The sequence below is a fragment of the Artemia sp. Qi Xiang Cuo genome, chromosome 15, assembly GCF_049724085.1.
Source record: "Artemia sp. Qi Xiang Cuo chromosome 15, ASM4972408v1, whole genome shotgun sequence".
Classification (NCBI taxonomy): Eukaryota; Metazoa; Arthropoda; class Branchiopoda; order Anostraca; family Artemiidae; genus Artemia; species Artemia sp. Qi Xiang Cuo.
Genome location: NC_142808.1, coordinates 48,280,906 through 48,308,743, shown reverse-complemented (window position 1 = coordinate 48,308,743; position 27,838 = coordinate 48,280,906). Strand labels below are relative to the sequence as shown.

Below are 27,838 nucleotides of genomic sequence, written 5' to 3'. Positions count from 1 at the left end.
GGAGATAAACAATTGGTGGCATTTGATGTCCAACTAGCTACAGCATGTTGAGTTAAATTTGAAAGCTTTGATTTGTGAAACCATGCTTTCCTCAGATAACCATAGATTATCTATGATAGATATAAAGAAACTGAATTCAGAAAGGCATTTGAAAGAACATTAAATGAGAGGCTAAATGGAATATTTTCTGTCCTAGCAAAGTTAACCAGTAATCGCTTACCGTATAATCTATCCCGACTGTATACCAGCGGCGTAATTTGACATGGGGCAATCGCTCTCATATCCCATTTTACCCCCCCCCCCCATCTAAAATTGAGCGTCTTCAAAGATCTTGTCAAAACTAAAAAGGCCTATATAATTCAAGTATCCACAGAAACATGTCAGTATTCTTTAATATGCCTCTGATTTTATGGTATTATATGGCTTATTTTTCACTTGGTTATTTTCAATTGACTTAGGAAAATTGGCTCCGATTTTGTCCCCCCCCCAAAAAAAAAAAATTTTGATTTTAATTACGTCCCTGCTATATGCCTTCCTGTTAAAAGTGTTAGTTAACTTTCCTAAATGGACATAAATAATGCCTCTGGAGCAATTCTGCCTATTAAGGGAAACACTTCTTTTTAGATATTGCTTCTTCTGCTTGCCTAAGCCTTCTTATTCAGAGAATTTCAAATTTAAAACAGCTAAATCTATAGCAAGAATTAGCTTGCCTAAGAAAAGCCATGCTTACATTCCATATGAGAGGTAACATTGACGAATATAAGCGATTGGTAGAGGAAAATAAGGATATACATGATTAAGAGGAAAGAGTAGTGGTTTAGTTTTGGAAATTTTACTTCTGGTGTCATTTTGTTGACAGTAATTGTCCAAAATAGTGCGAATAACGAGTTACGGCAATGAGAGTTGTTGGCCAAGTTTGTTACCCTGAACTAGAGCCACTGCTGTAACGTTTCCAGTTCATTTACATTGGTAACACACTATCAGGGGTGTAACTCCAGCATTTTTATGGGAGGGAGGGGGCAAGAGGGGTCTCCATTCGTAGAGTCAAGGGACATGGGTTATATAATAATTTTTCTTCCATTTTATTGGAGGGGGCATCTCCCCCCCCTCAAAAAAAAACGACGCCACTGCACATTACTAGAAAATGATGAGTTTGGCAAGTGGGTTTAGGTAACAAAAATTGTCTGTCCTAGTCACACTTACGCAGGGGAAAATTCCAATCTGTATCCTCCCCTGCACACAGAATTTCGTAATATTTAGGATCTTTCTTTTAACATCTTATATTTTCCATCTAGTTCTCCTTTGTAAAACAACATTTTGTGGTTTAATTTTATTTTGGTCTTCCTGGAGCAAAGCGTAAATGTGGATCTCCCACCTCCCATTCGCTTAATATGAAGAGATTTTTATTAATTTTGTCTGAAAAATTACACACAAAAACAATATCATTTATGTCTCTTGTCATTCAATGTCAATATAATAACATTGGAATTTTGAAATTAATTTCTTCTATTCTTTGCATTCGTCTCGACCATTATTATCATCAATAGAGCACGCGTGGTGTGGTCGTAATTTTACCAAAGTATAGTGGCTCCTTCATGTGGCTGTTTTGCACATAAAAAAGCAACCATATATCAGCTAATACTATCTGTATAGGTTATATCAGGCAATCTGACAAGTATAAACTATAAATCTATAATTATGCTATTAGGACGATAAAAGTATGCAAAATTCTTCAAAGACCTTTTACAAAAGGCTGTGATACAACACGCGTTATATCTACAGGGGGTCTATAGCCTATCTGGTATTATCTGCATAGGCTTTGAGCAAAACGATTCAGCTCGCGTAAATATCAAGATGGTTGAAACAGATGGCTCTGTGGGTATAACAAAACAATAGATACTTAATTAGTAACTGACCCGAAAATCCGGTATTTCACATCTACAATAAATGAAAACTGACACACAAGGAAATGATAAATAAACGCAGCAAAACAAAAATAAAAACTGTGGATACAGAAAAAGAGGAAAAAAACAAAAGAAAATAGTATAAACTGAATAGTAAGCTTATCACAACTGCGCGCATTAATCGAATCGCCTTTATCATTGAGAAATTGAAGTCCTAAGGACTTAGTTAGTGTACAAATACTAAGTAAATACAAATTGAATGGAAAAACGACTAATATATATATATATATATATATATATATATATATATATATATATATATATATATATATATATATATATATATATATATATATATATATATATATATATATATATATATATATATATGTATATATAAATGTATATATTATTTACAATATAAACTCAAATCAGCTTCTAAGTAGTAGAATTATTAGGACTAATGGGACGATTGTCAATTTTTAAATCTGAATTGCTGTATTGGTGTCAGTAAGTTTTAACCAATTTTATCATTTCCACTTTTAACTTTTCCTCAATGGTGACTGGAAACTGTCTCCTACTAGTTAAGGAGACTAGTTAAGAATGACTGCAGCTAGTGATGGCTGAAAGCTAGGTAGAAAGGGATAGGGGGTCGTCAACCCACTAGAAAAATGAAAACATAAAGCAAGTATAACATTTTATTACATTTGGAAAAAACTTGACAGTTTATAGGGAAAAAACAATATTTTTTTCAATCCCCCCACCCTAAAATTTTTGTCTTGATTTGCTCCCCTTTAAACAAATCTATGTTTTTACTGTTGATTGTGGGTTGCTTAAAAAAATAAAAAATATAGCTCAAACCAAGGAATATAGCTCAACCATGGAAAAAAGCAAAGAAAATTTACTCAAACCATGAGACAAAGAATTCGTCAGCAATTAGAAAACCGACTAAAAGGTCTACAAGGTCTGCATTTTCGATTCGCAATGTTCTTCTTTCTATATGGGAGTCCCTTCTTTGTGATATTTCGGGTATAAAATTCACTGAGTCTTATTCCTCGGGTTCACTACGGGGCTTATACAAGATTTTGTCCAGACTCAGAATCTTACTTTTGTCCAGAGGCAGAATTTTGTCTTCATCCAGAGTCAGAATCTTATTTTTGTCCAAAGTCAAAATCTTACTTTTGTCCAGAGGCAGAATCTTACTTTCGTCCAGAGGAGGAATCTTACTTAAGGAAAAGCAAAACGATTTAACTGAAAATTTTTGGTTTTCAGCAAAATCAGAACAGAATAATTCAGCTCAAATAAGCTTATGAAAAAACACGCAATATTTGACTTCTTGTGTCCATTCATTTCAGCCAACTGCTTCGAAATTAAAAAGGCTATAAACGAGATAGCAAATTATGCTGAAAACGAGCAAAAACATCACTATTAAAGTCACAAGCCTTCTTCTGGTGATTTGCATTTATTAATTTTTTTTTGCTACTTCAACGCTACTGTTTGTCTAGTGTTAGCTGAAGTATTTCTGTAAAAACGTCTAATTTGAAATTCTTTAGTAAGTGAAAATGAAATCAATTATATTTTACTTCATTGAATTGAAGTAGATTAAATATCAGAGGATGCAGCACGGAGGTATCCAAAAAATTTAGTGTAAATTTTCGGTGTAGGTTGAAATACAGATTTCAATTATGATAGGAATGCCAATGTCACTTTCTGTTAAGGTTTTAAAAGTTAAATTCTGAGTTACCATTTGAGTTTATGGGTAATATTTCTTTTAGTATAACGGATTATTTATTCTTTAACCTTATCGTGCCTACAAGAGAGAGAGAGAGAGAGAGAGAGAGAGAGAGAGAGAGAGAGAGAGAGAGAGAGAGAGAGAGAGAGAGAGAGAGAGAGAGAGAGAGAGAGAGAGAGAGAGAGAGAGAGAGAGAGAGAGAGAGAGAGAGAGAGAGAGAGAGAGAGAGAGAGAGAGAGAGAAGCTGACAATTTGAATCTTTCTGCGTTTTATGGGTAATTTATGGGTAATATTTCTTTTAGAATAACGGATTATTTATTCTTTAACCTTATCGTGCCTACAAGAGAGATAGAGAGAGAGAGAGAGAGAGAGAGAGAGAGAGAGAGAGAGAGAGAGAGAGAGAGAGAGAGAGAGAGAGAGAGAGAGAGAGAGAGAGAGAGAGAGAGAGAGAGAGAGAGAGAGAGAGAGAGAGAGAGAGAGAGAGAGAGAGAGAGAGAGAGAGAGAGAGAGAGAGAGAGAGAGGAGAGAGAGAGAGAGAGAGAGAGAGAGAGAGAGAGGAGAGAGAGAAAGAGAGAGAGAGAGAGAGAGAGAGAGGGAGAGAGAGAGAGAGGAGAAAGTGGGAGAGAGAGGAGAAAGTGGGAGAGAGAGAGAGAGAGAGAGAGAGAGAGAGAGAGAGAGAGAGAGAGAGAGAGAGAGAGAGAGAGAAGATGACAATTTGAATCTTTCTGCGTTATTTCCCACTCAGTTGCCTGAAATAGGGTGGCTATTCAGCTCGAGATTTAAGTTTATGAAACAGTTTGTGAACTGCAAGGTGGATTGAAACAGCCATTAATGTTTCTTTCAGATCAGTTTGAAATAAAATACTTATATGAGAAAAATCAAAGCTTTGTGGAATTTAACTCTTTATCCAATTTTGGTTGCAAGGATTATAGTTTTATTTATTATAGTGTTATATATATATATATATATATATTATATATATATATATATATATATATATATATATATATATATATATATATATATATATATATATATATATATATATATATATATATATATATATATATATATATATATATATATATATATATATATATATATATATATATATATATATATATATATATATATATATATATATATATATATATATATATATATAGTATTATTTTATATAGTACTATTTTCTAAAAAGTATTGACAATATTGCGGTATCATGTTATATTTTTCAATATATATTATTATATTTCAAGTATTATGTTAAGAAAGATTTTCTATTCTTATTTTAAGAGGATTATATTGAATAGTTATTAAGAACACCTTCAGAAAATGAGCAGTTTTACTATCATTAAATAAAAAAATATTCAATCCAGGTCATTAATGGCTAGTTTCAGGCTCGTAAGCTAAAATTGCAGTTTGTTTTGCAGACCGGGTAATATCTGCACCACCTCACCTTCGAAGCCTCTGAATCGATCTCTCTAAAACCATCCCATGATCCCATATGTTCAAATGGGACCCAATAAATTCAATGTTTCTGATATGATCCAGAACGCTTCGAGCCTGTATCACAAAATTTCAGATCTTTTTTTCAAATTAAAATATTAATTGAAGCAATTGCTGTATGCCTATGAAGATGTGTTAGTGATTTGTTTTCTTGTCACAAAATGGTTAAACGAAATATCATTTGAGCAATTTGGCAGCTTTGGAATTTCCCAGTGATTCTAACTGCATTGATTGAAAACCTTGCCGATACAGGGGACGGATAATTTCAGCGTCTTTAAAATAAAATTTCATAGTCAACCCACAAATTTCGAGCTGTTTTCGATGGTGGCTAGTCTCCTGGGAGAATTTTCTATTTGGTCCTTTGTCTTCGAGACGGTCAGCCAAGGCTGAGGCTCGCAAATGAATTTGAAATATTGAATCTCCTAAACTTTGGCCGTGAGGGGGGCTAGGTTTTCAAATACAATTTCGTCAAAGATAAATTGTCGAATAAAAACACATACCTGTTTACACACATGGCATTCAAAATACAAGCAACGCTTTGGGTATTGGTTATTTCGAATTGGATGGTATCAATATGAATAATTTTAAGCGACATTTTTTAGCATATGAGCTAGAATGATAGGATGGATAATATAGAAAACTTTACTTTTATTTACTGAAATTTTTGCCATATAGAAAAAAATGTGAAACTAAAAAAAAATCTAAAAAGGAGATAAAAGTGTTCGTTTTATAATTTTGTTTATTTTTTTTTTCAGCATAAGCACTAACTAATGACATTTGAACTTGAAACCAGCAACTGAGATTCCCTGTTCTAGGCTGTATGTTCAACACGCCATAACGTGATTTGCTCTTTTTTGGCATAAGCACTCTATTCTTTAGCGTCGGAAACTTTTTATGGGTTCTGTTACCAAATGTGTAGTTTGTTTTGCAGATCGGGTAATATCTGCACCACCTCACCTTCGAAGCCTCTTAATCGATCTGTCTAAAACCATCCCATGATCCCATATGTTCAAATGGGACCCAATAAATTCAATATTTCTGATATGATCCAGAACGCTTCGGGCCTATATCACAAAATTTCAGATCTTTTTTTCAAATTAAAATTTTAATTGAAGCAATTGCTGTATGCCTATGAAGATGTGTTAGTGATTTGTTTTCGTGTCACAGAATGGTAATGACAGTGCGTTTCGGGTTAGATCTTTTGCTTTATATTAAATAAAAAAACAAGTTTTTTAAACGGAAAGTAAGGAGCGACATTAAAACTTAAAACAAACAGAAATTATTCCGTATATGAAAAGGGCTGTCCCCTCCTCAACGCCTTGCTCTTTATGCTAAAGTTTGACTCTGTCTCATAACTTTTTTTTAAACAATGAAAAACTTTAGCGTAAAGAGCGAGGCGCTGAGGAGCGGACAGCCCCTTTCATATACTGAATAATTTCTGTTCGTTTTAAGTTTTAATCTCGCTCCTTACTTTCAGTTTAAAAAACTTGTTTTTTTTATTTAATTTCTGATCATTTTTTAGTTAATGCAGCTTTTATTTTGGCTCACCGTCATTGAATAAGTAAACAAAATTTACACAAAAATTTTACTTTTCTTTTGCTAAATGGCTGTCTCTAAATTTGATTCTGACGTAATTTACAAATTAACTTACGTAACGAACTTCTATATTCGTATATTTTCTTCTGGCAAAAAATACAAAGTTGCAGATATTTGCAGATATGAGCTTGAAACCTATGTAATAGGGTTTTCTGATACGCTGAATCTGACGGTGTGATTTTCATTGAAATTCTTTCACTTGTAGGGGATGTTTCCCCCCTCTTTAAAAACTCAGGTAAATTTTCTCAGGCTCGTAGCCTTTGATGAATAATACTAAAACTTAATAAAAATTTATATATTTAGAATCGGCATTATATGCCCATTCTGTTGATACATTTATTGACATCAAAATTCTGTTTTTAAAAGTTTCGATTACTATTGAGCCGTATCGCTTGTTTTTTTTTATTACGTATATGTTATTACGTATATGAGGGCCCCTTAGTCAATACCACACTCTTTACGTTAAAAGTAAAAAAAAAAATTAATTCACAAACCCCTGAATCACAAAGGCCGTTTAATTAGAATAGATAGCTCTTTTGAAAGCACTTAAAAAAAAAAACTGTAGCTTAAAGAGCGAGGTATTGACTTGGGGGAGAACCCCCTCATATACGTAATAATTTCTCTTCGTTTTAAATTTTGATGTTGCTCCTTACTTTCAGTTGAAAAACTTGTTTTTTTTATATTTAATTTCTGATTTTTTTAAAAATAATGATAGGAAATGCGACGCCCCCTTCATAGCAATGTCCCTTCCCCCATGAAAATTTCCCTTATGAAAAGATCCTCCCATATAACCCCCGACCCACCCCCACCCCCCCCTACCAGAAAAAATTCCCCCTGAAAACGTCTGTATACATCCCAATAACCAATACAATGTGTATGCAATGGGCAAAGTTCATAAATTTCAGCCCTCCCCCTGGGGGCTTTGAGGAATTAAGTCATCCTAAAAGACATATTTATTGGATTTTCGTCTATGCTGAACAAAATGCCTATCTCAAAATTTTAATTGAGTGACTTTGAGAAAAAATGAGCGTGGGAAGGGGCCTAGTTGCCCTCCACTTTTTCGGTCACTTAAAAAGGCACTAGAACTTTTAATTTCCGTTTCAATGAGTCCTCCCACGATATTCTAGGACCAATGGGTCGATACGATCACCCATAGGAAAAAGAAAAAAAAACAACAAAAAAACAAATAAACACGCATCCGTGATCTTTCTTCTGGCAAAAAATGGAAAATTCCACATTTTTGTAGATACGAGCTTGAAACCTCTACAGTAGGGTTCTCTGATACGCTGAATATGATGGTGTGATTTTCATTAATGTTCTATAGCTTTTAGGGGTATTTCCCCCTTTTTTCGAAAATCAGCCAAATTTTCTCAGGCGCGTAACTTTTGATGGGTAAGATGAAACTTATATATTTGAAATCAGAATTAAAATCTGATTCTTTTGACGTATCTATTGGTATCAAAATTCCGTTTTTTAGAGTTTCGGTTACCATTGAGCCGGGTCGCTCCTTACTTACAGTTCGTTACCACGAACTGTTTGAAACGTGGTATTTGGTCTCTCGGGTATTATGGTAAAAATGGTAAATATGATCTCTCTCAATTTTACACGGCCTCTTCTCCAAACTAATAGCCCCTAAAAAAAGAATATATATCTATGACAATTCTTCTGGGGAAAAATTCGAAAGGACATGTTTTATAGTCAGAGCTGAAAATTTCAAGCTGGGGTACTCATACATGCTTACTTTCATGGCAAAGTTTTATTGCATCTCATTTGGGGGAGGGGGGCTCTAATAAGCTCCCCAATTCATGGAAGTTTTATTAAGGTTATAATTATGATGAATAATTCTAAATCTGTTTTTTTTGTATTTTATTTTTTTTTACGTTTATTGTATTTGATTAATATATTTTTACTCCCCATTATATCACACATATAATTCTAGTGCACGTAATTGTATGTATATAGTATATATTACACTATTCCATAGTACACGCTAATAAGCCGCTAATGAGGCCGAGATATTTGGACAAGTCGAAAATGCTCAAGTAAATGTTTCTAAGGAATCTTTATGCAAAATTTTCAACATTGTATCGGTAAAAAACTTTCACTATTTACACCTTATCATTAATCGTTAAATTGATTTAAAATAAAAATAAAAATTGAGAATACATTTATTAGTTAATACTATATTGATAACAAAGTCATTTTAGGGAACCCGAAATGCGTTCAGTGAGTCATTAATTTTCAGGTTATATTATACAAAAGTAGTCATGTCCTTGTATTTAGTCAGTGGCGGATCCTGGGAAGGGGCGAGGGGTGTGCCCCCCCTAGTGTAGTCTAAAGTAGTGTAATTTACTTAATTAACTCAATTTTGCGTTAATTAAACTTGCTCTTAACGCAAGTTCATCGGATCAACCTATTTTGTGCCCTCCCCAATTTTTTTTTATCGGATAAACCTATTTTGCGCCCCCCCCTATGAAAAATCCTGGATCCACACCTGTATTTATTTCACCTGTTATTTCAGAATATTGATGAACTATGAGTATTTATTCCCTTTGCTGTCTCTGTGCAGTGAACTCAATTTACAAAAATGTAGTAGGGGGAGGGGAAGGATTTTTTTTTGAATTTGTAGTACAAATATAAAAAAGGAATTATCTAAATATAGGGGGCGATTAACCCCTCCCATGTCGGTGAAGCTACTTTTTTAATCTTTACAAATGGTTGAGTGAATCAAGATTGTGACTCCAAGTGTTGCTTGTTCTATATCAATAACTTGGTATTTTCTACCTGTCTTAACGCATGCGTGTCAGAGTGGTACTATTTCTTTTTATTATATTCGATTTGTGTTCACGTCCAAAATGTTCAATCTTTAGAGTTACAGTTGAAACGCCCACATGTGATTGCTTTTTTTACTAAATAATGTATAGATACTGATTTTAAATAAATTGAAGAGCTGAATGTAAATATCATTGAAAGTTGATATCTACTATTCTTTATATAGTAACCAGGATTCCATTACGATTGTTTTCAGGGGCTACGCACTGTTTTTCGTAGGTGTACATGACCCATACCCACCCAACTCAGCCCCTATTCAAATAAACTGCGTTTAATTTAACCCCCTTGCACCTCAATACAGATGCAGTTCAACCCACATTTAAATCAACCTGCTTTATCTCAACTCTCATTGAACTCAATTCTGATTGAATTCAATCCGTACTAAAGGTGAAGTTTGTTCGAATGGGGCTGAGCTGCATGTGGATTGAGTTGAACAGAGGTTGAGTTCCATGCAATTAAATTGTATGGGGGTTGAGTTGCATATGGGGGTTGGTTAATGATCCGCTGTTAAAATACCACAGTGCCTTCTACTGAATGTACAGCATCCTTACCTTACAAGTTACTTTCTCTCGAGGCCTCCTCTCAAACTTTTACAGCCAAATGGGACAATTTTGATCATAATGGTCAGTTTTTTTTATTCTTTTTTTGGAGGATCTACAAGCGTTTTACCAATTACGTTGAATTTTTCAGCGCATGCGGCTTGCAGATAACGGTGGAATATACAGTGCGAATGTCCGCGGACCCGGGCTGTGGGAATATTAGGCCACCATCGATATTCTATGTATTCATTTCATTTGTATTCTATTTCATTTCATTTGTTTTTCATTTCATCGACATTGATTTGTATTCTATGACAGTTCTTCGGAAATATCTGGATGCTCTTTTCTGTTACTATCTGTTACTCTGTGAGGTGCTGGTGCTATTGGTAATTAGATTTACCGTCGGTACCACTAGTATTTTTTTAGATTACGGTAGTAAAGTTGTTATGACTGCCAAATGTAACCTAAACCGTAAAATCGAGCTTCGGAAATGGTATATGCGTCAGACCAATTTGCTTCTCATATTGATTCTTAAAATATAAAATTCAACCAGTTTCAAACTACCTCGTTAAAGTTGTTGTCAGACGAAAGTTGGTTCAGTTTTAGCAAAAGGGGGAGGGGGAATTCCACAAGAAGTGCGGTGCTCTCGATTAAAATTATAACTACAAATTTTAAGCGAGGGACACATGTCTTTCAAAAGGTGTTTTTTTTTCAGGGGCCCCTCAACATTTTGGTTGTATTAAGACCCTGACAAATGACGCTCAATAAACAATTTTTTCAAGAAAGCGTAGACACAAAAATAAACGGTCTATTTTAAGTAATTCAGCTGGATATTTAATATGTTTTCCTCTTATTACAACACATTTTATTTCAGAACGGAAAGTTTCTAGAATGAAAAGCTTATAAATTCTGTGAAAATTTGACGCTATTAAATGTTTAATAATTTCCAATTGCCAGCAGCTCTAAAACAATTACGCTATTAAGCTGTTTTAGTAAAAATCAGAACTTGGATATTTTGGAATTCGTTTTATAAATAGATTGTATTATTTCAGAGTATGGTTACAATATGGTTGTTCGCGTGCCAAGACATGCAACACACATTAAAGTTGTAGACAACAGTTCCAACTACCTTGGTAAGTTACCTATGTCTACCTTAAAAGTAGGCTACTTCTTTGAACCTAAAGCAAAATAGTGCTAGTCTTCTTTACCGAGGAAAGATTGAATTCTTCCTTTATTCTTTTTTCTATATCTTTTTTTTTCATTTTCATTTGGACCAAATCGAGGTAGGTACTCCTATCGAAAAATGAAGTCCTGAAAGACGAAGCTCATCAACTCTCGCGGTGGATTTTTTCTTAAGTTTGGATGGTACTCAAAGACCTGTGATCAGGAGATGAGCGAATTTTCTGTTTTTTCAACATACTTTTTATTTAATTTTCCAGGTTCTCTTCCACCAGGAGATCTGATCAAACGTATAGGAACACTACGGACAACCTGTGCTCCCCACCCTCACCCCCTAAAAAACGCCCCACTTTTCATGACTTTCTTGAATTTTCCGCGTAATTTACAAATTTCTGGATTTTTTTCCCCAGCCGAACAGGCTATCCCATAGTAGTTCGTTCAGTCGTAAATAAAGTCTACTGTTCATAAGGAGGATCCAGCGTCGTTAAAATTAACAAGGGAGAGAGTTGGGTTCAAAGTGCTATCTCAGGAATTCATAACCTTTGCAAGCCTAGAAATGTAAGAAAGAATGATTTTTTATTGGAAAACTTATGCCTGCTACTGAAACCCTTATTTCTCCAAATCTGCTTCCAGCTGTACGACGATAAATTTAGTTGGCCCCCTCTGTGCACGAAGATACCAAGTACGGAACCCCTCTAAGCTTCTAAGCGGCTTTTCAGATCCTCTTTTTTTGACCAGTTAATGGTAGCAGCTATTAAGTATTTCACGCTCCTTCCACGCAAATATTTGCCAATTTTTGCAAGGTCTTAATCAAATAGTTAAAAGGTGGCATGTTGAGATGGTCGATTGCTTTTCTGATAACTTGTCGGCAAGGGGAAACCTGCAATCAAAATGACAGATCTGCTTTATTTTATTTCTTCCGAGAGTGTACAAGTACTGCCTTCCTTATTGCATCATGGTTGCAGCGGTAGCTGCAATCAAGTAAGAAGCGAAGCACAGCACATAGTAAACAAACGTTAAAACGCGTTTTTAAAAAACTACCTAATGAAAAACTATTGGCATCTGACATTGATTTAGGAATGGTAACTATTATTTCTGTTCGTCTTAAACGTAAAAGTTTATTGCGAAAAGAAACTTATTCTGATTTCGAAAAAAATCTGAAACCCCTCAAACATGGCGTCAGGCCAAAATGAAAAGTCTACCATTGAAATCAGCACGGTCGAAAACATAGTAATGGGAAATTACAACCCCCCTCCTTGAACAACAAGAAAAATAATTTTTTTACGTGGGTAGCACTGATCTGTCTCTTGTTTTTTTTTTTCTTTTTCTAGCAGGGCTAGGGGGTGACCGGAATATCATAGAGAGAAGTATAATAGCTCATTCGAACGCAAATTAACTTTGCTATTGCCCTTTTTTAGTGACCAAAAAGATTGGAGGGCAACTAGCCCCTCTCCCTAAGGCCCCCTCTCGCCAAAGTCATCCAATCACAATTTTGAGATAGTCATTTTGTTCAACATAGTTCAAAGGTTAACTATCTTTGGTTTTGGTGATGATATAACCCTCCATAGTCCTGGGGAAAGAGCTGCACACTGTATCGGTACCGGACGTATTTATATCACGCGTATCCGTATGAGCGTATTGTTATTGGAAGTATTGGTATTGCAGGTACCAAGACAAAAGCAGGTATCTAGACAGATTTTCAATAGCTCATACAAAAGATATTGCTCATATCTACGTCCAGTGGCGTAATTTCTTCAAAATCCTTGGGGAGAGGGGCAAAGTTGGATCCAATTTTCCCAAATAAAGTGAAAATGATAGTGAAAACTGAAAAATAAGCCATATATTACCATAGAGGCAAAAATATACTAAAGAACAGATTTTTGTAGAAACTAAATTTCAGGTGGGGGGGGGGATGAGGTCTGGAGGAGCAAACTTGGGTCCTCCTTCCCTTCCCCATAACAAATTATGCCACTTTCTACGTTCATCGTATAAATTCTACCATCAGCAAGTTCCGAATGGCACTAAAAATGGCACTTTTGGTGCCGTGTCTCAAGTGGAAAAGCTGCGGCTAGCGGGCTACGAGCTTATTTTTTAGAGTGACGTTTAATTTCCCATTTGAAAGCTATTGCTCATATCTATGTGATGTTTATCAATCCCACCATCCGTAAGTGTGATATAGCAGTAATACAACACTTCATATGAATTCTTAAGTAGAGAAGCTTGGAAGTATAAAACGATATCATCAGCACTACAAGCACTAATATATCAAATTGCATTATTAGATGCGTGGTTCTGTTGGTACAGCGATTGACTTCAAATTAGAGATGCTTGCGTTCGACTCCTGCTTGGTTTTGTTCAACCAGGGTTTTCTTCCTTCTATAAAATCTTTCAGTAAATTTCACTGTTTTGTGAATATGATGCACTCATTTTTTTAACGCATGTCCCAGGAATGTATTTGGTCAATTATTTCGATTCAAAAGGGAATAGAGGTTATGTCCATGGTTTGCAACGAGTAGATTACTAAATCCATACTCCAACGAGTCACCTAATTTTGTCAAAATTCTGTGGGGGGGGGGGGTCAACGTCGGAGCTAATTTTCCCAAATCAAGTGAAATTGACAGAGAAAACTGAAAAATGAAATAAAAAAATCAACTGAAATAAAAAAAGGTAAAGATATAGTGAAGAAAAATGACCTATTTCAATGGATGCTTGAATTGTGCAGGCTTATCCAAGTTTACAACATTTTTCGAGAAACTAAATTTCAGCTGGGAAGCGGGAGTAAACTGGGGTCTGGAGCAAAACTTTAGTCTCGGAGGGGAAGTTGCCCTATCCGCTTCATAGCAAATTACACCCCTGACCCCAACCCCCTGCCACTTAGTTGGTGGAGAAGTGTAGACATGTGGTTCTGGAACCACTCGAAGTTGTATATTAAAAGAAGGATTACTTATTTTTATACTTTATTATTCAAATTATTCACTTGACAATTTCACCGTAATATTCTTTCCATACGTAAGATTGCCGATCTAAAGAGGAAGAAAGACAAATAAAATACTTCTTTAGGAGAATTCAGGTAATTCTTCCCAAAATTTTTGAAATGAAAAAAAAAATTAGTTTATAATCGTACCTACATAAGAAATGATATTTTTTTGAAATTTACATTCATTTCTGAGCATGGGTGTAGGGAGGGGGGCAGGGGGGGGAAAGCTGACCCCCCCGTAGACCTTCAAATTTACATTAGATATGACTGAAAAAGCAGATGGTTTGGAAAGAGCAGTTGATAAAACTCCATCACACTATCGACTGCCCCCCCCCCCTAGACAATATGCTGCCTAATGCTGCCTACGCCCATGTTTCTGAGTAGTGAGTGGGTTTTTATTAATAACAGGTTAAATAAATCCCTAAGCCTAAAGGCACATTTCTTTTGAGCTAGCAAATCTTTCCGCTAGTATGTCGATACACAAACCTGTCCACTCAGTTAACCTTTTGTATGGTAGCTACTTGCCTGAGCTACTTTCTTACGTGCTACTTAAATTAATTTTTAAAAACAAAGAATTAAATATCTATTTCTTCTTTTTTAATTTTTTTCTGCAAAAAGAAACGACGCTATGTTTTTTTTCCACTCTAAACTTATATTTTCCTTTAATTCTTGTACTTAGGCTTCTTAATTCAGCTCCTTAATAAGGGTTGAGGTGTCTTATCTCCCCTAGATTGGAGGTGATTAGAAATTATATATATATAAAAAAAAAATCAACTTAAACTGTGGACCAACATCAAAACTTAAGACGAACAAAAATTATTCCGTGTAAATAAAAGAGCTCATAGAAGTATTTTTTTTTTATATATAAAAACGAGCATAGTTTAATTTAAAAAAAAAAAATTTACGAGGGAAGTAAAAACCGAAGAAACTTAAAACGAACAAAAATTGTTACTTCACAATCTATTTAACATATATCAGTAAAACTAATGCAAATAAATCAACTGGTGATATTCTCTATGTTTGTAGGATTACAGAAAACTAGCGCTTTAGTGAAAACACAAAACAATATAGGAGTTTTGGTACGATAAAAGTAAACCCTTTAAGAACACTTTTAACAGTATAAAAGTAAAGCATTTTTAGATTGCTGCTTTATTTATTGTTTTCGTTTAAATTGGCATCACTTCTGCACAATGAGCTCAAGGTCAAGGATTGACTGTTGTTTTGGATCTGAAAAAGACATTTCATTATTATTTTGCGGACAAGTTCGACGTGTCACTACAGACTCGCTTTAGAATTTGTATTACAACTTGTAATTCTCCGTTTTATAGAGAGAATTAACTGGATTTCCAGAGTTCATATAACGGTTGATTTGTTTTTCTTTTCGACGAATACTAGCAAAATGGTACCTGATAAATCAATCCATTATTTTATATGCTGGGTAATGACTTTAAACTTATTATTTTTATGTCTAAGTTTTTAAGATCATTTTAATCGTATACTGAAAGTTATTGATATCACAAATCCTATAGGACAATGAAAAGTGTTATAGATTAATTTGCTGTTGTGAGGCTACGTGGTTACTTTTGACTCCTAAATCAATATTCTCGTTTCTTATACTTGGCTTTTGTGTTTTCAGAAAATCGCTAGTTTTCTGTACTCCTACAAACATAGGGAAATATCACCAGTTGATTTATTTGCATTAGTTTTATTGATATATGTTAGATAGGCTGTTTAGCAATAATTTTTGTTCGTTTTAAGTTTCAACTTCGCTCTTTACTTCCCTCGGAAAAACTTCTTTTTTTTTTAAATTAATATTTAACAGTGATCACATTGCTGTCATAAAAAAACTGAAATTCATTGCTTTCGCTCTTTGGCAGGGGTAAAATTCTTACTCTCAATCAGTGATTACAAGAAATAAACTTATTAGATAATTTGATTGCAAAATGCACAGAATTTCGTAACTATTCAGTATTTCAGGGGGGCTGGACCGAAGCTTTCCTCCCTCGTAGGTACGTTCCAGCTGGCTCCCACCCACCACGATATTAGCAGGTTCTTGTAATACATAACAAATATTATGTATAAGGCAGATGGAATGCCGTTGATGAGATTGATAGCGGCAGCACCAATTGGGAGCCAGGGGACACATTTCCCCTAGATCTAAAGCAATACCTGTTTTGAAAATTTATTTCTAATAACTGTTTTAGAATAAAGCTCTTTTCGGAATCTATACTAGTGTTAAAATTTGGTCGTTGCCTCAGTAAAGCCCATTGGGTTCCAATGTGGCTCATCTTTATTTAGTAAGTTATTTGGCTGAAAAGGCTTAGCAATGCTTAGTTAAAGGATTTCTAATCGGTTTAGTTGTGGATGATGAAACTGGACATATGTTCCTCCTCCCTTTCTTTCAAAGGCTGTAAATATAAGTATTAACCTCTTTTGATTTATGATACAGTATGATACTTATCTTGACAAAATAACTTTTCTAAAAGCTTTGTCCTCCTGTCCCCCCAAAATTAGCCCATTATTCATAACTATTACGTCGGGGCAGTTGCATTATAGGAGCATTTTCGCTAGGAAAATGGTCCCTTCGGTGTATTTTCGTGTAGATGGATGCACTTGACCCTAGCCTGGGTTGGAAACGTTTGTTGTGAGGGAGGGATACTGAGCTTTTCTAATATTTTCTGTGGCTTGGTTTCAAATATATTTTGGATTTTTTTTTAATTTATTGGATTGTGCTACATCTTATTTTTTGGAGGGGGGGGGTCTCTTAAAATCGCTTTTTGTTTTGGGTCTTTTATTTATTGGTTGAATAAATTGATTGATTGATTGCTTGGTAGTCCCCTGTTTTTTTTTGTAGGTGGATTATTGTATTTTATTATTTTTTTTTCTTATTTATTTTTTTTCTTTTATGTTGAGTTTCTTAAAGGTGTGAATGTATGATGTTGAAAATGTTTTTGTTTTGTATGTATTTGTTTCATTTTTGTTTCTCCCCTGTTTTTTCTTTGCCATAGAGCCTTACGGGGGAGTTTATATTGAAGTGTATTTTGTTGAGTTTATTGATTGAATAAATTGATTGATTGATAAACAAAAAATCGCGAAGAAAGGAAGAAAACGAGGACAATTAACAGCCAGTGAAAAAATTGAAAAATTATGCAAATATTTCGGTCAAGACCTCCGCTTGACCGTCCTCAGTGCAGAATAAAACTGATAAAAATATAAAAACCAAACCTTAAAATAAAAACACCAAACTAAAATTGGACGACCCTTTCCTAGTAACGGTGAAAGGCCTTTGTTACCCTTTCACCGTTACTAGGAAAGGGTCGTCCAATTTTAGTTTGGTGTTTTTATTTTAAGGTTTGGTTTTTATATTTTTATCAGTTTTATTTTGCACTGAGGACGGTAGGAAAATGTCAAATAGGAAGGGTAGGAAAATGTCTAAGTATACATCCCCTTAGTTTTTCTCTGTGTTCCCTCTCGAAAGAAAAAATGCCATGGACGTGCCCGGAGCTTTATATTTTTCTTTGGTAAATTCTTTTTGATTTCATGTATGCCGTCATTACACCATGTTTTATACAGACAGAGAGACAGTTTTACCAGCATAGACCCCCCCCCCCCCCCACAATGCTTGTTGGACACAGACAAAATTAATGTAAACCAGTTTTGATGCGTTTTTTAAGTTTTTTAGTAATCCCCCTCTCCCCAAACGAAATCCTGGATACGTCCCTCCCTACTATTGCAAAGAACTTATTGGAGCACCAAGCCGTCTAAAGCCATCAGAGCTGTGCAGGCTCCTTCTCAACTCCAATATATTCAAAGCTTTTCTCTTTTCTCCCTACCATGAAGTTGCAATTTTTAAAATTCTTTTTTATAACCTCATCCCCCTCCTATTCGAGGACATACGGTATTTTGTCTGGTCTCAGAAGGGTGACCCGAAAGCAGGTCTGTCTTGCAAATCTACTCTGCAGTTGTAGTTGCACACCCCTTTCTATCGTGTACAGAAAATGTCTAAGTTTACATCCCCTTAGCTTTTCTCTGTGTTTGGAATGGAATTTAGCTTCTTCCCTCAATGAAATAACTTTTTACCCTTTTCTGCACTTCTAAACACAGGTTGTGGTTTTTTCAACCAAATTCGAAAATACCTCTGATGATACTTAATTTTTTCCCCTTTGTTTATAAGTTGTAGTAAGATATTATTTATGTTGGTAATCCTGCGTGAAAATGTTAAATTATCTTTTTCAGTTAAGTCTGTTGCCTTAAAATACGAACAAGGAATAGGTCGTTACGAATGGAATTTTTTTGAAAAAGGGGCGGGGTGTGTTTATGAGTGAATATTGATAACGGTTATTAAAGTTCCAGGTGAAAAATAACTATTTGTCTTCTGTGGCTTCGAAAGTGTATTATTACGTACACAAAAACTGCTTGAGTCAGTACCTATGGTTTCAAGAGTCTTTTGCTGAATTTTTCAATGAATATATAATGATCTTGCTTTAAAAAAATACTTTATTATTCAGTTTTTCCTAAAACAATATATTGTGGTTATAAATAGGTAAAGTTTCGAACATCATAGGATAAAAACATGAATGCATGCATTTGAATTTAAATAAAGAAATCTTTCTGACAGTCAAAAAACACTAAAATTCAAGAAAAATATGCAATTGTTGGGACTCAGGAAATTGTTGGGATTTCAGGAAAGAAATTTGCCACTGTAAAAACAGGGTCACTATATAAGGGTCACTCAAAGACAGAGGCGTAGCTCCAGCATTTTCATTGGGGGACGAAAGGAGTACACATCCGGAGATTCAAGGGGCATGGACTATATAGTCATTTTTTCTCCAGATTACTTGGTGGAGGACAACTGCCCCCCTCTGCCGCCCCTAAGTGACGCCACTGTTCAAAGGTAATCTACCCCCTCCATGTTTGCATGATTCTCAAAGCATATGGAGGCATTCTCCTCTTCAAAATTGTTCTGAAGAACCTGATTGGAAAATAAGGACTTGGGCCCTGAGGATGAGATACTATCCTTGCATCTTTGTTATCATGACGTTACATTTTTAGTTATTGTTGTTATTTCTAGTTTACATTTTTCAGATTTTTATAGTCTGTCTTGATTCTTATAGTTGAAAATATTCTAAATAAAATTTCCCCTTTCTAGCTTGATTAGTTAAGCATATTTGTCTGTACATCAAGAAAAAGTGTCGTTTCTTCAAGAAAACATGTCAAAACCGGGGCGGATTCACGGGGCGATTTAGGGGCACCTGCTCCCCACAAGGTTGAAAGTTGCATTAGTTGTAGAGCCAGGGGGTGAAAAATACTGATGAGGGAGCCAAGTTTTTCAGCGCCATAATTTTTCAAAATCCTGGGGGAGAGGGAATTGAAGTCAATTTGCCCAAATCAAGTGAAAATGACTGTGAAAAATGAAAATGTGCCATATAGTACCATGAAGGAAAAGATATACTGAAGAAACTTGACCTGTTTCTCTGGATGCTTGAATTAAGCAGGCTTATCTTATTTTGACAAGATTTCTTTTGCAGAACTAAATTTCTGCTGGGGGGAAACTGGGGTCTGGAGGGGTTAGTTGCCCCGCCCCATTTCTTGCCCCATAGCGAATAACGCTCTTGAAGTTTTATTTCCGCACCCCACAATCATTAATTTTGCACCTGTTCCTGATATTAATAAACACGAAATAATGTGGCAAGGGTTTTCGAGGATGTAGGCTACGTGGGGGACCTCAGTTTCCTTGCCCCCTTGAAATCCTAAATCTTCTCGATATTCACAGTACTTCTTATTCAGATTATCAAATAACATAGTTTTTGCAATTTATGTTCCCTCTCGAAAGAAAAAAATGCCATGAACGTGCCTGGAGCTTTATATTTCTCTTTGGTAAATTCTTTTTGATTTCATGTATGCTGTCATTACGCCATGTTTTATACAGACAGAGAGACTATTTTACCAACATATACCCCCCCCCCCCACAATGCTTGTTGGACACAAACAAAATTAATATAAACCAGTTTTTGATGCGTTTTTTAAGTTTTTTACCAATCCTCCTCTCCCCAAACAAAATCCTGGATACGTCCCTGCCTACTACCGCAAAGACCTTATTGGAGCACCAATCCGTCTAAAGCCATCACAGCTGTGCAGACTCCTTCTCAACCCCAATATATTCAAAGCTTTTCTCTTTACTCCCTACCATGAAGTTGCAATTTTTAAAATCCTTTTTTATAACCTCATCCCCCTCCTATTCGAGGACATACGGTATTTTGTCTGGTCTCAGAAGGGTGACCCGAAAGCAGGTCTGTCTTGCAAATCTACTCTGCATTTATTGTGTTCTAAATAAAATTGAGAGCATTGGTAATTGCTGCCAACCAATAGCAAATCTGAAACTTATGATGGTATACTATAGATGCCTGTAGAGCAAAGATCAGATCAGTCACCTGGTTTTGGATGCTCACAAGAGAATATGCAATTCTTTGCCCTAAAATTAGGTAATTATACCTCATTATACAGATTATATACAGTCAAGACGTGTTACTAAAAGTTGATGGTTTTTATACATATAGGCTACTGATAGTTTGGTAAGTTTTTTTCTCTATTGTGGCTCGTGGATCGGGGGTCGAGTTTGAGCTCCAAGAAAAGTTTTTCTTTTTTGAGGGGGGGGGGGTAATAGGAATTCAGAATTCTCAGAAGGGTTGGAATAAACTATTCTATCTCCAGTACTTATAGAACAGTATATTTTCAATGTCACGTCAAATTCAAACAACCTAACGATGACGCAAATTCTGGTGGAACGTCAGAAAAGCATCCTTTTAATGAAAGCCAAGACTTGGCAATTACAATTTGCGATTTTTCCAAACTAAAAGAATTCCTGTTTTTCTGACTTTAATGACACCGATAACTATTTAAGGGTCAAAAACTCAACAAACGTTTCTTTTAATTTTTGGCAATTAAGAGAGAGACATAGGTGTCTTATGCAAGGCACGTCACATTTTATAGCAATTCCTGTCAGCCATTTCAGTGATAAGACAGGTTTTATCAAAGCAGAAGTTCGCACGCCAGGGGGGTTGACAAAAGATGATAGCTTGTGAAAAGTATCCTGCAGGGTGATGTTGCCGGAGTTTTTTTTCATCTTTACTGGCGGCTGATACGAAAGAAAACGTTTGTTCAATATACTGCTTGAAATTTTAGATTGTTCAAAAGCGACAGTTTTCAAGTCATCCATTAATCCCTGACTTGTCTTGTTCGGACATAAAATCTCGTAGTTTAATCTACATACCTTACTTTGTTAGTTGAATTATATATGCTTGAAAATTTATAATTTTAACCGCTGAACTAACAAATCCTAGTTAACTTTAATTGGACTTTTTAATGAACTTTCCTGGAAACACAAAATGACATTTTATATTTGTTCTCTGCATATCTTCCCCACCACTTTAGAAAGGTATGTGGTAAAACCTTGCCAACGTTGCCAATGGGTTTCTCATCAGGCTGCTTAGTTCCTGCCAGGTTCAGTCACATGCGTGGGACTCTGTCTCAGGAGGGGGGATTTTCTTAGGCAAAAATAAAATCAAAACTTGACCAGTTATATGGCAATTATGGTACTATTCTATTAACCGGACTCTTTTATATAGTGCTATTTTGGTTAATTCTAATGAAATAAAATAGGATGAATATATAATAGTTTAGAAACAAATTTGGGCTATATATTTGTACATTAGGGGGGTGGGGGCAAATCTTATATTAAATAGGTAACCTAACCTAACCTAGGTACCTTCCCCCCCAAACCCCCAAAAACAACACTTTAAATATCGTATACGCAATTAAAACCACACTATACATTGTATTTTTCCACAGCGGTGTCTTGTATCATCCCGTAAAAACGGGTTTTTCAACGCGTCTCGAGTTTGAGATATAATAAGAGTCCGGTTAATAGAACAGTACCGAAATTATTTTGACAGTTTGAGGGACTGGGCTCGATGGCCCTTTTCTGTGTGCGCACCTGCACCGGTGGCGTTTAGGGGACACAAAAGCAGGGCCACTTATAGTGATTTGGAACTAAAGAGTAGAGAGGGAGGTGCTACTCGTGTCAGTACACCAAATATGGGCATAGAGTCATTAGGGAGAGTGATTGCGTAATTGGTCAATGACCTCTTTCTCCAAGGGTGTTGTTGTTTTTGGCCAAGTGCCCGCTAGGGGAGAATGTTATGATCCAGGAATAGGAAAGAGTATTTGTTGCTGTTGTTTTTGGCCAAGTGCCCGCTAGGGGAGAATGTTATGATCCAGGAATAGGAAACAGTATTTGTTGTTGTAAGTGTATGCTCGAGGCAAATGTTATGATTTGACACGAAAGAGGAATTAATTTGTTGTTTCTAAGGGAAGTTATTGATTCAAGAAAGGGGAATTAATTTGTTGTTTCTAAGGGGAATTATTGATTCACGAAATGGGAATTAATTTGTTGTTTCCAAAGAGAATTATTGATTCAAGAAAGGGGAATTAATTTGTTGTTTCTAAGGGGAAGGTGGGGAAGAGATATATTGTTTGCGGAATCGAAGGGAGAGAATTCCCGAGAAATTGTTTACATAATCGGTAGAACCCTATCAGGAGCTCGTGACGGGAATCCATTTATGTGCATAGAATGACGTAATCAACTAGGACAAATGGATTTCTGAGAAATTTATTACATAATCGGTAGAACCCTATCAGGAGCTCGTGACGGGAATCCATTTATGTGCATAGAATGACGTAATCAACTAGGACAAATGGATTTCTGAGAAATTGATTACATAATCGGTAGATCCCTATCAGGAGCTCGTGACGGGAATCCATTTATGTGCATAGAATGACGTAATCAACTATGACAAATGGATTTCTGAGAAATTGATTACATAATCGGTAGAACCCTATCAGAAGGTCCTGACGGGAACAAGTTCCTTTCTTAATGTCCCTCCTAAACCCATTTTCCAACTTGAAGTACTTATCTTTTTCACCCACAGCTATACTTTACAGCTTTTTTGGATACATCAACACAAAGAAATAATTTTCATTGACCATTACAGAGTAAGTTACTTTCTTACTGTCCCTCCTAAACCCATTTTCCAAATTGAAGTACTTATCTTATTCACCAACAACTATACTTTACAGCTTTTTGGATACCTCAACACCAAGAAATACTTTTCAAAGACCATTTCAGAGCAAGTTACTTTCTTAATGTCCCTCCTAAACCCATTTTACAAGTTGAAGTACTTATCTTTTTCACCCACAACTATACTTTGCAGATTTTTGGATATCTCAACACCAAGAAATACTCTTCAAAGACCATTTCAGAGCAAGTTACTTTCTTATTGTCCCTTCTAAACTCATTTTCCAACTTGAAGTACTTATCTTTTTCACCCACAACTATACATTACAGCTTTTTGGATACATCAACACCAAGAAATAATTTTCAAAGACCATTTCAGAGCAAGTTACTCTCAAAATGTCCATCCTAAACCTATTTTACAAGTTGAAGTACTTATCTTTTTCACCCACAACTATACTTTACAGCTTTTTGGATACCTCAACACCAAGAAATACTTTTCAAAGACCATTTCAGAGCAAGTTGCTTTCTTAATGTCCCTCCTAAACCTATTTTACAAGTTGAAGTACTTATCTTTTTCACCCACAACTATACTTTACAGCTTTTTGGATACCTCAACACCAAGAAATACTTTTCAAAGACCATTTCAGAGCAAGTTACTTTCTTAATGTCCCTTCTAAACCCGTTTTCCAACTTGAAGTACTTATCTTTTTCACCCAAAATTATACTTTACAGCTTTTTGGATACCTCAACACCAAGAAATACTTTTCAAAGACCATTTCAGAGCAAGTTATTTTCTTAATGTCCCTCCTAAACCCATTTTCCAACTTGAAGTACTTATCTTTTTCACCAACAACTATACTTTACAGCTTTTTGGATACCTCAACACCAAGAAATACTTTTCAAAGACCATTCCAGAGCAAGTTACATTCTTAATGTCCCTCCTAAACCCATTTTCCAACTTGAAGTACTTATCTTTTTAAACCAAAACTATACTTTACAGCTTTTTTGATACCTCAAAACTAAGAAATACATTTCAAAAGACATTTCAGAGCACGTTCCTTTCTTAATGACCGTCATAAACCTATTTTCGAAGTTGAAGTACTTATCTTTGTCACCCACAACTATACTTTACAACTTTTTAATACCTCAACACCAAGAAATACTTTTCAAAGACCATTTCAGAGCAAGTTACTTTCTTAATGTCCCTCCTAAACCCATTTTCCAACTTGAAGTTCTTATCTTTTTCACGCACAACTGTACTTTACATCCTTTTGTATACCTCAACACATAGAAACAATTTTCAGAGAACATTTTATAGAATGTTTCTTTAATAATGTCCCTCCTAAACAAAATTTTCAACTGGAAGTTATTATATTTTTAACCGAGATCTATATGATAAAGATTTTTGTATACATCAACACCAAGAAATACTTTTGAAAGACCATTTCAGAGCAAGTTACTTTCTTAATGTCCCTTTTAAACCCATTTTCCAACTTGAAGTACTTATCTTTTTCACCCACAACTATACTTCACAGCTTTTTGGTTACCTCAACACCAAGAAATACTTTTCAAAGACCATTTCAGAGCAAGTTACTTTCATAATGTCCCACATAAACCCATTTTTCATGTTGAAGTACTTATCGTTTTCGCCCACAACTATAGTTTTTAGCTTTTGGGAATTCTCAACACCAAGAAATACTCTTCGAAGTACATTTCGTAACACATTACTGTATCAATTTTACTAATAAACCCATTTTCAAAATTTAAGTACTTATCTTTTTCATGCACAACTATACTTTACAGCTTTTTGGTTACCTCAACAACAAGAAATACTTTTCTCGGAAGAAGAAAAGGCCCAAGACATAAAAAATTTAAAGTTTGCTTCTAAATTTTTCCGTAGAAGATAGGATAAGTTATACCATGATTGTGATTATTTTCTATGAAGATAAAAAGTTTTACTTTAATTCTAAATTTTCTTAAATTCAGTTCCAACCTTCCAACCATGGTTAAGTTAGGTTAGGTTAGCCTACGTACGCGCGCGTACGTAGGCTAACCAGACCTAACCTAACTTAACCTGACCTAACTTAATCTAACCTAACTTAATTTAATCTTTTTACCATGTTTAAGTTAGGTTAGGTTAGCTAATCATGAGCGCTCATGATAAGTTAACCTAACCTAGCCTAACTTAAACATGGAGAAATGTTTCTAATTATTTATTAATATTTATTTATACCTAACCTAACCTAACCTAACCTATTGTTTTGGTGCTTAGATGAATGAACTGAATTTAAGAAAAATTAGAAATAGAGTGAAACTTTTTATCTTCATGGTAAATAATCACACTCATAGTATAGCCATTCCTATCTTCTATGGAAAAATTTAAAATTGAACTTTAAATTTTTATGTCTTTGAGAAATTATGAACTGAAATGGAAGCTTTTTCATTTTCATTGGTAAATTTCAGAATTGAGCTAACTTTTTTTCTCCTCTAAGAAAATTCAGAAGAGAACTTGTACATTTTGCACTTCTTCGAGAAAACTTAGAATTAAAGTGGAGCTCCATATCTTCATGAAGAATAATCACAATCAAAGTATAACTTTTTCTATCTTCTATGAAAAATTTGGAACAATATTTTAAATTTTGTCATCTCTTTGAGAAAAATCTGAATTGAAGTGGAAAATTTTATAATATTTTATGAAAAGAGAATTGATCAATAACTTATTTCATTTTCATTAAGAAAATTCAGAATCGAAATTGAACTTTTCTTCTTCCAGGAAAATATTTGGAACAGAACTTTAAATTTTTTCATCTCTTTGAGAAAAGCCGGAATTGAATTTAAGAAAATTTAGAATTAAAGTGAAACTTTTTATCTTCATAGAAAATAATCAGAATCATGGTAAAACTTTTTCTATCTTCTATGGAAAAATTTAGAACTGAACTTTAAATTTTTTATGTCTTGATGAACTTAAAGCTGAAGTGGAAGCTTTTTATTTTCTCAGGAGAAATTAGAATTGAATTATGTTCTTTGGTAAAATTCAGATTAGAACTTGAACTTCTCTATCTTCTAAGAAAAATTTGGAAAAATATTTTAAATTTTTTCATCTCTGAGAAAAATCTGAATTGAAGTGGAAAATTTTATAATATTTTGAGAAAATAGAATTGATCAATAACTTATTTCATTTTCATTGAGAAAATTCAGAATCGAAGTTGAACTTTTCTTCTTCCAGGGAAATATTTGGAACAGAACTTTAAATTTTTTCATCTCTTTGAGAAAGGTTGGAACTGAATTAAAAAAAACTTAGAATTAAAGTGAAACTTTTTATCTTCATAGAAAATAATCACAATCATGGTATAACTTTTCCTATCTTCTACGGAAAAATTTAGAAGTGAAATTTAAATTTTTTATGTCTTGGGCCTTTTCTTCTTCCGGGAAAAGTATTTCTTGGTGTCGAGTTAACCAAAAAGCTGTAAAGTATAGTTGCTGGTGAAAAAGATAAGTATTTCAAGTTGGAAAATGGGTTTAGGAGGGAAATTAAGAAAGTAACTTGCTCTGAAATGGTCATTGAAAAGTATTTCATGGTGTTGAGGTATCCAAAAAGCTGAAAAGTATAGTTGTGGGCGAAAAAGATAAGTACTTCAACTTGTAAAATGGGCTTAGGAGGGAAATTAAGAAAGTAAAATGCTCTGAAATGGTCATTGAAAAGTATTTCATGGTGTTGAGGTATCCAAAAAGCTGTAAAGTATAGTTGTGGATGAAAAAGATAAGTACTTAAAGTTGGAAAATGTGTTTAGAAGGGACATTAATAAAGTAACGTGCTCTGAAATGGTCTCTGAAAAGTATTTCTTGGTGTTGAGGTAACCAAAAAGCTGTAAAGTATAGTTGTGGGTGAAAAAGATAAGTACTTCAAGTTGGAAAATGGGTTTAGGAGGGGCATTAAGAAAGTAACTTGCTCTGAAATGGTCTTTGAAAAGTATTTCTTGGTGTTGAGGTATTCAAAAGCTCTAAAGTATAGTTGTGGGTGAAAAAGATAAGTACTTAAAGTTGGAAAATTGGTTTAGGAGGGACATTAAGAAAGTAACTTGCTCTGAAATGGTCATTGAAAAGTATTTCTTGGTTTTGAGGTATCCAAATAGCTGTAAAGTATAGTTTTGAGTGAAAAAGATAAGTATTTCAAGTTGGAAAATGCGTTTAGTAGTGATATTAATATACGAACGTTCTCTGAAATATATTTTGAAAGTATTTATGGGAGTTGAGTTATAAAAAAAGATTTAAAGTATATATGTGAGTGAAAAAGATTAGTACTTAAAGTTGGAAAATGGGTTTAGAAGGGTCATTAAGAAAGTAACTTGCTCTGAAATGGTCTTTGAAAAGGATTTCTTGGTGTTGAGGTAACCAAAAAGCTGTAAAGTATAGTTGTGGGTGAAAAAGATAAGTACTTAAAGTTGAAAAATGGGTTTAGAAGGGACATTAAGAAAGTAACTTGCTCTGAAATGGTCTTTG

The 27,838-nt window shown here is 34.6% G+C and overlaps 1 protein-coding gene across 1 annotated transcript in view; it reads left to right on the top strand.

Annotated features, from left to right (window-relative positions):
* Nucleotides 1–27,838, top strand: part of LOC148943767 (ADAMTS-like protein 5) — a 184,833-nt gene that overhangs the window by 115,451 nt on the left and 41,544 nt on the right. Inside the window, exon 6 of the mRNA XM_089101232.1 lies at nt 11,162–11,268. Within this exon, the coding sequence (XP_088957358.1) occupies nt 11,162–11,268 (107 nt within the window). The remainder of the gene's footprint in view (nt 1–11,161; nt 11,269–27,838) is intronic.